Source organism: Lepisma saccharinum, chromosome 19, assembly GCF_977018435.1.
Source record: "Lepisma saccharinum chromosome 19, izLepSacc3.1, whole genome shotgun sequence".
NCBI classification, from domain to species: Eukaryota; Metazoa; Arthropoda; class Insecta; order Zygentoma; family Lepismatidae; genus Lepisma; species Lepisma saccharinum.
Genome location: NC_139247.1, coordinates 48418211 through 48432038, shown reverse-complemented (window position 1 = coordinate 48432038; position 13828 = coordinate 48418211). Strand labels below are relative to the sequence as shown.

Genomic DNA, 13828 nt, shown 5'->3' with positions numbered 1-13828 from the left:
CCAAAAATGTCGATATCAATCATGTTTTGGACAATCTTGTTGTATGTTAACTAATCAAGCAGAGTCCACTACGGTTTATCGATTTCCAATTTTCATAGCTGGCAGCTTGAAACCAACAAATTCAACGCCTTAGATCTCGAGGAAATTAATGAAGGGATATCTGTGAAAGATTATTTAACCATGATCGCATTTTACATCCTATTGACACGCACCCTTTTGTTTCTTTTCAATGTTAACTCCATTTTGCTACATTCTGTGGGCTTATAAACCAGACGTTATCGTGCTAAATCTATGGCGTCTTCGAGAAGACATTCCGGTGTATAGCCCCTATAGTCAAAGTTTATTCTTTGACTATTATTTGATTATCACTGGTTAACCCTCACATCTGAGGTGACAGCCAAGAGTCGCAGAAGAGACGAGTGAGTCCGGAAACGTTTACTGGAGGGTACAATCAACCGGAATTTCAAACGTCACTATTTTTAGCAATACCAGGCACGGTAAAGAGAATGAATTACTAAGAAATTAAATAAAATTATTACTTTCAGCACTATTTAACTTTGAGTAAGTAGTAGTTTCAAAATTTCAAAATTTCAAAATTTCAAACCTTGTAATTTAGAATTTGCATTGCTCCTTTTGTGTGCGATTGTTACCATTATCAACACGAGGCCTCCTTTGTGCTATTGTCATCGCTTAGCAATAAAGAGTTCTTGGTTCGAATCCTACTAATTCCAGTCCAATTAGCCTATGTGCATAAAGTGGACCTAAATAAAAGAAACTTCATTTTATGATATATTACTAAGGAAAAAAAACCTGTTCATAATGTAGGTGTTGCGACGTAAATATGAAAGACGTACGTACCAGCCACTCCAAAGGGTTTTGCATTTGAAAACATACATTTGCCCTGGAAACAGCATTTTGCTTCTTTAAATTGGAAACTTCAGAATTCATCAGTAAGATCATAAGGTCTAAGTAACACAAAAATCATTGAATTACCACGTTCTTTAATATCTTGAGAGGTTGTGAAGTACAGGGAAACAATGGGAACGTCTTGTTCATGATGCTCATGGTCACAGATTCGATACTATTTGTGGTATCCAAGCATTGTCAGGACAATTAGAACACTACTTCAATGAATTGAATGATTAAAGTCAACGCATGGCTACATTAGTCAATGAAAAAAACTTTTGGTAATCACTGAAGCTCCAAGGAAGATATGCCACAAACTTAAGAAAGGATGCACAACACTGTACTATGTGTCATGAGTCGTTATTAGAACACCTTCCCATTCCCAATTGATGTACTACCCTATCCCTTGTCGTTTGTGGACAAAAAGAGTTTCTATCAAGTTGACCTACTTCTTCAAACCAAGCAACACTGGTACGAAGCGACGTTTAACGAAGGCTGGTTGTGCAGATAATTTGGATACTCTTCTGTTACTGAAAGATAAACACATGAAAAATTATAGTTAATAACACAAACACTGAACTTGTAAACAAATAGCTAGTCAAATACTTAACAAGTTACAATAGATGTTATGGTACTGTTTTTATTAAGAAAAAGTAAATTATAATACTCCATATAGTATTCTAAAGTGTCCACTTTCCGCAGATTAGAATTTAAAACAATATTTAATAGATTAATCACCCCTTTTAGTCTAACAATCAGTGGGGGGGGGGGGGAGTGCTCCCTGCGTTAGACACAAGCATTCCTAGAAACAACGGTAAATTACTATCCACGCCAAGGCCCCTCCATAATAGTCATATTTTATTCTGTAACACGTGTATTTTCATTACATTTTTGAATATGAACTTCATGATGCAAGTATTGTTTCACGCTTTAAAATTCAATGTTTGGAAGTAAAGTCGAATTACTTTCGGAACATCTCCAGCGAACTGCGCGAATCTGTCTAGCGAGCCTAGTGGGCGTGTAGAACCTGAGCAAGGGGCTTAGCGATAGGTTCTCGGTTGAGATGACGTCAGCGGCTCGCTTGGTTAATTGGCTGCTTCGAGAGTTGTGACTCGTTCCGATGCTTCAAGTGCATAACAGCCAAAGATGTTCTGGAAATAATCTCCAGATTTTTCTTGAGGAATTCTAACTGTAAGCAGTTACTTTTAATAGTAAGTAGCTGTAACTTAAACAACTTGGGGGAAGAGCAATTTAGGAACCCTCTTTCCAACCATGTATATTCTCTGGATATTAAGGTGAAAGGATTTTCGTGGAATCGCTTAAGGCAAGGAGTTTAGGCTTTGTCGAATACTAAATTTACTTGACTTCTCGTTCCAACATTTATTTTTTGGAAGAATATAAATATATGTATACTTATATTTTGTACCAGAAACATAAGTAAAGCGCATGTAAGTCTTCGTATATTTATTATCAGGATATGCGAGGGTTCGAATCCCAACCTGGACATGGGTGTACTTTGTGAGTGTCCCTTCATCAATTTCATCATACCACCACTTATCCTCTGTTCGCGATTAGCCAAGAGTGGCAAAAAAACAAAAAACGAAGTAAAATAAAAACATAGAAATCAATTTTAAAGCACTTCTTAAATTTGGCTTCTATCCTGACTCTAAAGAAAAAAAAAACATAATCCTTACCTCTTCCTCGGTCTATCGATAATGTACCCGTTAGGCTCAAGGTAAAACCTTCTCTGCCCCAGAGCTGCATGGGGAAGAGCAAACATGGGCATCGTCATAGAATCCGCACCTCCAAGGTCATTGTGGTGGTGGTACGACATGTGGTGCATCATCATGTCGCCTAGAAGTGAACCAAGCCCCGATCCTCCATACCCATACCCGGTAGTGTGAGCTGCACTTGCCTCTCCTACACCTTTCCCAGCGTAAAAACCACCTGTAAGCTTTTTCATCATGAAGTTGGCCCCCATCATTCCTAGAGACATTGCGCCGAACATCAGCATCTTTTGGAACAGCAGCACTGCCAGCATCTTAATTTTGGCCAGAACGACAATCTTCAATATTACCAACACCGTCCCCGTAACTATACCATTGCTGAACTCTGGATTCTTCACTGAAATGAACAAGGAAATGAATTTGTATTGTGGATGCGTGTTGTAGATGCTAACATTATTTATAGTTCCTTTGTCCCTTTACAACTTACACGTTTAACCTTTCTCATTTACCCCCGTATACATTGAAGGGTGTAAAATTTCCATATGTGCCGATGCACAAGGTGGTACGAAATCCTTGAAGACTGGAGAGGAAGATCTTCATTTATACACACACACACGCACAAATATATGCATACACACAGAGGATGGACAAAAAATATGGAAACACCACGACATCGGAACGCGTGATATCGACACAATTTTTCCACTCGAAATCTGATGCGGTGCGACATTCTTTTGTTTTGCGCCGTGAGATAGGACCCTGTCAGACTGGTAGCAGTCAACAGTTACTCTGTAGATAGCTTGCAGTGCAGTTGATATTGAATCTTGTTCGAGCTGACAGTGTTTCAAGGAGGGGAAATTGTTGGTGCCCGCTTTGCAGGGACCTCTGTTACCAAACTAGCCATGTTATTTGGCATATTGAGAGGGACTCTATCCAAGATCATAATGACATAATAGTGTGTCCGGTAAGACGTCATCAGATAAGCACCTGCGTGGACGGAAATGTATGAGTGATAGACAGAAGGACACTGACGAGGATTCTGACCATGTTTTGCATGAAGAATGGTGCAAGATTCCATTTTCGTTTCCATATTTTTGTCCATACCCTGTATATATATATATATATATATATATATATATATATATATATATATATATATATATATTATATTATATTATATTATATTATATTATGGCTGAGCCGATTGAGCCGATACCAGCGGTATCAGTATCGGAAAGTATCGGTTGGAAATTATTTACCGATACCTGCAGATACTTTTCCAGCGTTTTGATCCATCACGGACTCCGCAAAAATACCGTGAGACACTTTCGAGGAGTATCCTCGAAATTATGCAAAATTCGATGTTTCTGTATTTTACACCAGCTTTATGTGGAAAAACTGAATTTTTGTGTTAACGTAACATGTAATTCTAAAATTTTTAAAGCAAAAACCTTGGGAATTGATGCATAAAATTAGAGTGGAATGCTTAAATACTAATATTAATACCTATATATTTTCAACAACTTTTACTTATTACAATTTTCAAGTATCGGTGGGAACCGGTGAGGGTATCGGAATTGGTTCGAAGTGGTATCGGCTCAGCCCTAATATACAGGGTGTCATTTTAATGGCGCCCACGGAACCTAGATTCGTATAGAGGACATCAAAACAAACAACTTTTCTCAGTAACATTTTTCTCGTTGGTGCGTCGATTCGACGCTACAGCCGTTCAAAAAAGACCGTTTTGCCGCCTGGATGCTGGAAACCCAACACAACATTTGATCGTATCTGTGACGTCATTTCCTGCGGCGAAACAGCACACGGCAGGGTTGCAAGGAACACACAAATTTTGTGAAAAATGACAAACTACCAACCACATTATTAGCTGTAAAACGAAGCTAGAAACGCGTCCAGAAGACCGAACATCATAGCCTACCAGCCAGAAAATAAGCAGTCATCTCCGGGGAGGGAGAAGTGAACCAACGATATGAGAATGGTAAAAAAACGTATTCAAAATGAAGTGTCAAAATCGGATTTTGTCTCAGCCTACATATCAAATATCAACAACAATAAATTTCATTGGACTTACAGCTTACATGTGCCTGTTTAGATGTGGCTGTTTACGCCCAGCTACATGTCAAATATTTGCAAATCTCGTTGCAAGGTTGATATCTACAGGTTTGTGTCCAGATGCCATGTGGTGCTCTTGTGCTGATAAGGGAAGTATCCGAGGTTCACGTTGTTACATTTCGGCTGAAACACGTACCCGTACAACCACAGTAACAATCTAATGATGAATCAGTAGCGAATATACTGTCCTGTTCACAGTTGCAAACTATTACATGTAGAGCTTGTATTACTACTACTTTTATCCCTGTATTTTGAACCATTTTTGCCACTTGCCTCATAATGCCCTGAATATACATTATATTTACCTATGTATTGCTTACCTTTGGAATTTTGAGTTCTATCATTTCTATTTTGTCATCTGTTCAGTGTGTCACAGACAACTAGTATCAGAAGGACGAAGTGTATAAGACTAAATCATATAGTGGAACCACAAGCAAAAAAACCTGCGCAGAAGCACATTGCGCCGGCGGGTGCGGGAAAGGGTAGGGGGAAGGAACATTCAGCGCGGTTCACGTCAGCGTTGCCAGGCCTATTGATTTCTCGGGAGAATTCCTTAATAAACTATTGCTATGGAACCTCCAGTGGCCTGCTCAAAAACACGTTTCCTGCTCATCTTACTTGAACATGGAGGGGAGAGGTAGAGTGGAAATCCACTCAGCCATGAAAAGTGCTGTTTGAACTGTTAAATTATGCCAAACGATACTCAATTGTGCTAGGACATTACTATTTTTAGATGGCTGTATTTTATCCCACCCCAAACTCGATTTCTATTTTAGTTATTTTACGTCGCTTTTGTGCCTCTACGGGTAAGTACGACAAGAAGGATGAATGAAGAAGTGATGACATGGATGAAGTGAAACGTGCATGTCTTGCTAGGTAGTACCTCTGACTTCGTAGCGTGGGCAAATTATTTTATACATGTGTGTGTGTGTGTGTGTGTGTGTGTGTGTGTGTGTGTGTGTGTATGTGTGTGTGTGTGTGTGTGTGTGTGTGTGTGTTTATTTCTAGCAGATGGGGAGGATAGGTGAACCCTAGAAGCGTTGTTATCTTCAATTCTTGAGGAAGACATGATGTATAATTCACCAATATATTTCACATACGTAATTCATTTTCTCATTATGGTACAGGACGCGTGCCAACCCCTAACGATACCTGTACGCCGAACACCAGCAGAAGGCAATTTAATTTGTTATTGTTAGCATTAGACTTGAAAGATTGTGGAAAATCCCCGACAACGAAGGGCGGCACGTTAGCTTAATTTGTGAACACAACTTTCTACGATTTACTGTCCCAAAAGAGAGGCATGGCAGACCCCTTGTGTCGGTGCTGAGAAAGGGCAAACTTGAGGGTGTTTTCCGTGCACCCACTTAGATTTTACCACGGGAAGATGCGGAAGAGATGAAAGACATTGGTCTGGTCCCTCGGACGGTTTACTTTCTTTTGTTTGAAACACATCCATTCCTGAAATGGAGATGTTCGGTTTCCTTTCGCCAAACACAGGGTGCTGGGTTTAGCACCATTGTTACAAACGTATCTGTGACGTTTACACCTTGAACAACGCGCGCCACTGCAGCAGGGGCGTTTGTTGTGACCTTTTGCTTGGTGACTCTACGTTATTCACAACCTAACCCGTTCCCTTCCCTTCTGGAAAATGAATGTTGACATAAAAGTACCTATTATTTCAGACCTATGAGTCGATTTCAGTCACAGTAATTTACATCCATTATTATAATAGGAACGTGCTAATTTCATACTCAAGTGGTGTTTTCTGAGAGGGCAACGCTATTACGGGTTAATATGCCTAGTTTACCCGCCTGATAAAAAAAAAACACATTGTTTCCCCCCTCGCTGGAAAAAAACCTGCGGACGTTCCATTGCCTCCAAATGCGCACGCCTATGCCACCCCTCCAAAAAAAAAAAGAAAGTCGTTTATCCGCTACTATTAGATCATTGGATTTTGTAGCAGATCTTCTGGTTTCTCAAGGAACAATCTCCTGATTTTTTCAAGTCTGACCTGTCAACACTGCCCCGAGCACCGACAACGGCAGGAAAGATGCGCGAACGCTTTTGACGGAAGTTTATTTTCCTTGTGGTCGAACTATAGATGCCAACTTGGTAACTACATTTGCAAATATCTAACATGTAATCTGAGACAAAATTCGATATGACCACATTTACTTGAATTCGATTTTCATTCTACCATTTTTAGTATCGTTTATTTACTTCCTGGTAGGTTACAGAACGTGTTTACTCGTTTAATTTTACAATACATAATGTGGCTGATTGTAGCTATGTCATTTTTCACAGAATATGTGTGTTCCTGGCAACCCTGGAACCCATCGCTCCACGACGGGATATGACGTCACAAATGCAATCAAATGTTGTGTGTGGTTGCCAGCATTCAGGCGGCAAAACGGGCTTTTTTGAACGACTGTAGCGCCGAAACGACGCACCAACGAGAAAAATATTACTGAGAAAAGTTGTTTGTTTTGATGTCCTCTATACGTTTCCGTGGGCGCCATTAAAATGACACCTTGTATATTATATATATATATATATATATATATATATACTATTATATACATATTGTATTGTTACATATAATAGCAAATTACTAAATATGTAAATTCTGTATGTATGTATATATATATATATATATATATATATATATATATATATTGTGTTATATAAATTGTAACGACCGCCATGTTAGGCATATTTCAGTCGTATATTGGCATTTATCTTATTCGTATACTTTCAAGTTAAGAACTTTATAAAAAAAAAGGTAAAGTGTTCCCCTGTGCTTAGCACCACGCCATGAGGGGGTATAGGGGGTGTGGGGGGTAACGCCCCACACTTTCTTGATCCGGTCATGAGTGAGGGTGATGTGATCAGCATCACGCCCCTGACCGCCTTTACCCCCCAGGGTTTCCCCCAGGTACCCATGTTATTCGACGCTGGGTGGGCGCCGGGGCCGCTTCCATCGTTAGAAAAGTTCCCGGATTTGAACCGGCCGGGGATCGAACCCGGGATCTTGAGCATGGTAGTTAAGAACTTGGATTAAATTATTTATACTTAATTGTTTTCATGTATATATTTACGTTTTATCTTATGTTATAATATTATTCGCGTATTTTTGCAACATTTATTCAGAATTTATAGGCTAATAATTATCCCAAATAATATATGCAACGTTTTCATTGTTTTTCAAATCCAAAATGGCTAGGATTATTACTATCCTACACGCAAATTTTGTTGTTTAAGCTCAAGTTAAGCACATTTCTTCTTTATATCAATTTTTGTTCAACAATGTACAAGATTGATGTAATTTGTCTTCGTTATAAACTAAATCTTTAATCATTTTTATGTGCAAGGGCAAATATGAATTATTTGATAAAATCAGTTTAGTTATTTCTATATAGTTTAATATTGTAATATTATAGCAAAGTATTTCTCCCTCGTTTTCAATAAAATATCGTTTTCCTATTGGCTGTTTATGTTAGGAGTGGGGGAACCACGCTACGTGTTTTTGGAGATGTAAAAACTTCCACGTTGGCATTTTTAATTGTTGCCAACCTGAACTTTAGCTTACTATCGCTAATTAACATTGATGTGTTATATAAATTATCAGTTTTTCTTGTGATATTTTATGTTATGAGTTTGTATTATTGTAAGATAAGACAATCTGCTGCGCCTCGCGCTTGAGGTAGGCAGTTGAGGTCTTGCTATTAACTGTGAAGGCGGTGCGCTGACTCTCGTGTTAAATAAGTTACTTATCACTGCCTACGAGCGTGCGTGACCCAACAAATTATAATTTTAACTTGTGCGAAACAGTATGTACGCGCGCGATTCGTGATTAAAGATTTTGGACATTTTAATTATAAAGTATTTGAATTTTATTTACTGTCACGTGTAGCAATTCGGTGGTGTCCTTCCTGGAGGAATGTGGATCGTCTTAATCCCTATCCCTGGGTGAGAACTGGTGCTCCCAACTGACCAGCCGGAGCAAGGAGCAGTGTGTTGCCAATTCGGATCTCCATACTCTGGAGTTACGAGTGGTGGCACGTTGCAATATATATATATATATATATATATATATATATATATATATATATATATATACTCGATCTTACTTCCGGGAAATAATAATAATAATAAAAAACTCATAGCAACCAAAACTAAAAGCCGGTTGAAGAAACTAACAATTACAAACTTATTCATCATAACCATAGTAACAATATTCCATAAGCGGTTTGTTTTAAAAACCTCTATTTTAGCTCTTGATATGTATTTATAGTATTCAGCCCATTTTGTTCAAAAAGTGGAATCTTTCCCTTCTTGGTCTCTTGATATATATATATATATATATATATATATATATATATATATATATATATATATATCAGTTAATTATAAAGTGGCAAATTACTTCCTTTACCAACTGGTCCAAAATGTAAATAAATTACAAAATAGTTGACATTGTTTCATTATGTTTTAGTTTTCGTTTAATGTTTGATTTTTATTAATATAAATCAGTGAGATTTCATACATATTTTTCACTTTCATTGTTGTTTTAGTTTAATTGTGCATATTTTGTGATTGGTGGAACACTCACGAAGACATAGAGAGATAGACATTATCCTTCGTTCTTTTTATAGTAAAGTATATTTGAAGTTAAAACTACTTGCTTGTCTTCGTTCTGATAACAAAAACTCTCCCCTCCCGGAAAATTTTGGTGGTGGGAATTTTTTAGGACAAGATTTGTGGTGGGGTTAATCCCCCCTTTCCCATCAGGATTTCGCACCCTGTACACTAAAATAAATATTTAATCCATTCATTCCTCCTTGGCAGCGTTCGTATTATATGGAAAAACCTATATACCCATAGAGTCTTAAGGTGCAGGCGGTCAAGGTCAGTAAGCGAATACCATGGAAATGTGTTACGGAATGCGATACTTGCTTTCGGACATTTTCAGTCTTTTTTTTCCGCCACTTAGGTCTCTAATGTAACTGTATCTTTCTTCTCATGGGTTGCCACGGGCTGTCTATTATTTCTGCTGAAGCCACAGTCAGTTTTTTTTTTGCGCTCTGAAATTTTGGCTTGCGTGATTCCATGCCATGTAGGCCGTTTGTGGCTTTCAGCATTCATTTCTTGCCTTTTGTTCATCTCGTGCATTAACTTGCGGCATGTTCAGATGTTTTGCTGGTTTTTTTTGTTTTTTTTTGCTGTTGATTTTTTTTGCGAGGGTCCTAATTTCCATTCAAGCCAATATTTACATGTATACAGTTTAAAAGAGAATTAATTAACCTCATTAAATACTAAATACTACTATTACTTGTTAACAACAACGGCCTCCCCCATGGCGCAGTGGTAACGTCATTGCCTTGTAATCAAGGGGTCCCGGGTTCGATACTCGGTGGAGGCACAAGTGGTTCGGATCCCACTTTAAACTGTAGGCCCAGTCCCGATTAGCCTTACTGTGCATAAAGTGGACTTAAAACAACAACTCAAACAAACAAACAGTTAACAACAACGGAGGGAAAGGGGCGTCATTTCCATGTATTAGCTTATCAAAACATCATTCCTTAATCAAACCTTTCAGCTTAACACTACATTGGTCACAAAGAAAAAATCAACTCTCGTAATTGAACCCCCCCCCCTCGAGAACAGCTGACACTATACGCGAGAAAGCTAACTTTTTGACTGCGCGGAAATCCACAATTATTAATTTATATTCCTGAAACAGACGTGTGTACTGAAACTTAAGTGTTAGTAATTTGGATTACAAATTTTAGGTATTAATAACTATATATTTTTCTTTATTTCGGTGTAAAAACATATTTGAGCTTTAATTCTGAACATGCAATATAGAACATATATGTCAAATTATTTATAACACAAAGCAAATATTTAGTGATTTTTCTTACGTAAATAAATATTTTCTTCTATTCAGAACACTGCTCCATACGCATTATGTGTCCAAATTTATCTGGTTATATAGCGAGAATGATGTTTGTGAAGTATTCTGGTTCAATTACGCAACAAAAGAAAATTAAGTTATTTCACTCAACACATTACAAGAGGGCGGAAATTCTAAATCTAGTGCATTGCATTTTGATGTGATGAATCCAAACAAAAATACATATCTTATAATCTTACTTTTGTTACTTTTTTCCCCAAAAATATAACAAAGAGGTTTTTGGCTGTCTGGACACATCCGCTGCTTATATTTGTAATTTATTTTAGAAACACGTACTTATGCACAATATATAATACTACGTATCCGAAAACACTGCCGTCATTGTATGGTCGCGCCGATCACTATTGTCCTACACTGAAATATGAGCTTTAATAGAAAGTCAACAATTTTCAACAACAACATAGTTCCTGCGCTGTTCCAGGAAGTATACTGGTTGCCAAGGTCAAACTACAGTAGCACGTGAAAATATACGAGTGGATCACTATTGTGATCCGCGCGATCACTGCCCCCGGCAAAGTGGCAAACTAAAGTTTACAGTAATTTGTTTTCTCCTTCCTTTTCCCCTTCTCTCGTGCCTTTTTACAGTGATGCAAAATTTACCGACGGAAACAATGGAAGCAGCTAATTGCATTGCTCACGCTCGCTTACGGTTGAAAATTCGACTACAGTGCCACTAGGACATACAGTGCCACTGGGACATTCTTATATTAGTCAAGCTGTAATCGTAAAGCTCTTAACGAACTTTCTGTTTGAAAAGGCTCTCTTAAACACACATAGAGGCAGAGAGAGAGAGAGAGAGAGAGAGAGAGAGAGAGAGAGAAAGAGTGAGAGAGCATCGAAGTACTGCACACACATACATACATATTCATCGCAGTATTTAAAATATTTCGAGTGGAGGGACATTCCAGGAACTTCTATCGAAGTACTGCGACATTATATTTATCTAATAATTATACATATAAATAATATATTTACCATCCTCCTCGAAGAACCTAAAATTTTCAATCCGAAGGGGGGATCTATAGTGGGACCACAGGCAAAAGGACCTGCGCAGAACCGCGTCTCCTGTGCATCGTACTCTGCGCGGAGGGGAGGAGTAGAGTTGAACGGATGGCAAGAAAGGTGTGTGAAGGCTTTTGGCCGAAAGTTCTTTTGCTTGTGGTGCTCCATTTATCATGAATCTTTCAATGCCACGCTGTGTGTGTTGTGTAAATTATTTCTTTCGTCTTAGTCCCTTCAAATTCTTAACTTTTCTGAAGCTAATGCCTCACTTCACGTCTTACAGATTTATTCAACCATGAAACGAAATTGTGAAATACGGAGTATATGTTTCTCATTATATTGAAGGAAAAATGCTCGAAGAAAGTAAAGAAAATTTTATCTCTCATAAATACATGCATTTCTCCCTTCCAAGGATAAATGTTTGCAACCAGAAAAGGGAAAATGTCCCTCTCATCCCCAGTAAGAACACCGCCTTCGTTTAGGTGGTTATATTAATGAAGAGGTTTTGATCCCGAAATAGCATAAGAACTTTGTGCATTCGAGTTTTCAAGAATGTCTTGCGCATTTTTATAATTTTAACAACATTAAATATGTCCTCTCGGGTTTCTTAAGAAGATGAATTTTGAAATTTGAGGCATTCATCTTGAGGGATTCAAATGACATTTCTAGAATTCACCTCATCGGTGACCTTAAAATGTATCTTCACAGTGTTAATGTATTTCATGCAGTTCTCGGTGACTAAATTTGCACTCTCAGTCTCGTTAAGAGAGTAAAATATTAATGACTGCACACTTAAATGCAATAATTTGTTAGATATGGTTCACTAAGAGTGCCTCAAAAATATTTAAATTATTTAGACAACTGTATACTTCAAGTTCTAGTGATGATCTTTTAAATTATGAACAATAACCCTATCGAGGTTCAACAATAACTTTTAGAATTGTAAATCATTATATGTACAGAAAGAGTTCGTACCATACTCACTTGTGCGATCATCCCGATTATCTTCATCACTATCATAATCGTCGTCGTCATACTCTTCTGATTCCTCAGATGATGATGATTCATAATCAACATCATTGTAATGTCTAGGCTCCACACTATCACTCTCTTTATCCTGAAAGAAATCCAGAAATATGTTGAGCACAAACCGAACAACTATGTCCTTCAAAGTGCTAAGTCCCCAGGTTAAAGGGTCAACGTACTGTTCCGAAACCTCTGTGTTTTCTGTAGACGATTCTTCTGAATCTTTGTTCACCTCTCGATCATCAGCTTCATGTTTATTGTCCTCCCTGAATTCGGCTTCTGCGCTTTCGGAATTCCCGTGCACTCTAATGTCAGCTTCAGGGTCCACAAAATCCTTAAGGGAAGTCAGGAAAGACAGTTTGAAGCACGTCAGGGTATTCTTCAGCATGCAGTCAGCGTATAACTTCTTGTACAGTTTCCTGAACAGCCTCACCTCTTGAACGTGAAGACTACGCGAAACCGCTTGCACCTTTTCCAACGCGTCCATTTCTTCCTTGGACAATTGAACATCGATTGGTATTCTTGGGACACGTTTCGGCTTCTTACGAGGTACAACAATCGAATTGTCTCTTACGGCACTAACGTTATGACTAGGAACTACTTGTTTTTCCAAATTGGCTGTGACATTTTCTAGCATTGTTGAGTTTTCCAAAACTTCAGTCGCCAATCCAGTATTCTCTGGAGGTATGGATTCAGTTCCATTGTACAATTCCTCCCCATTAATATACAGTTCATTATCCACAAGACAATTATCCTCTTTCGACGATATTTCATTCCCAAGAGGAACCGTAGCAGGTAACACATGGCGCGCACGAACCACATACACTAAAATATATACCCTAATTAAAAACCTTGCCTCAAGTAATGCTGGTACCATATTTATCACATATTCTTGTCATGGTGCACTGCACACTCAGTCATAGATATGACTTGGTGCTTGCTTTCAGTCCACTAGTGGTGCACTTCCAAGTCATTGACCACAAAACTAATCACTTCAATATTCATCATGAATATATCCCCGAGAAACATCGCCAACACAAAAGACATGCATGGTGCA

The 13828-nt window shown here is 38.2% G+C and overlaps 1 protein-coding gene across 1 annotated transcript; it reads right to left on the bottom strand.

The window, feature by feature from the left end:
• Window positions 1-1351: 1351 nt before the first annotated feature.
• On the bottom strand, window positions 1352-13828 carry LOC146003016 (uncharacterized). The gene is made up of 3 exons (XM_083141177.1): window positions 12730-13828; window positions 2601-3030; window positions 1352-1436 (listed from the first exon to the last, which is right to left on the bottom strand). Exons 1-3 carry the CDS (start codon window positions 13646-13648, stop codon window positions 1352-1354), a joined length of 1434 nt encoding a protein of 477 aa, XP_082997303.1. The 5' UTR covers window positions 13649-13828.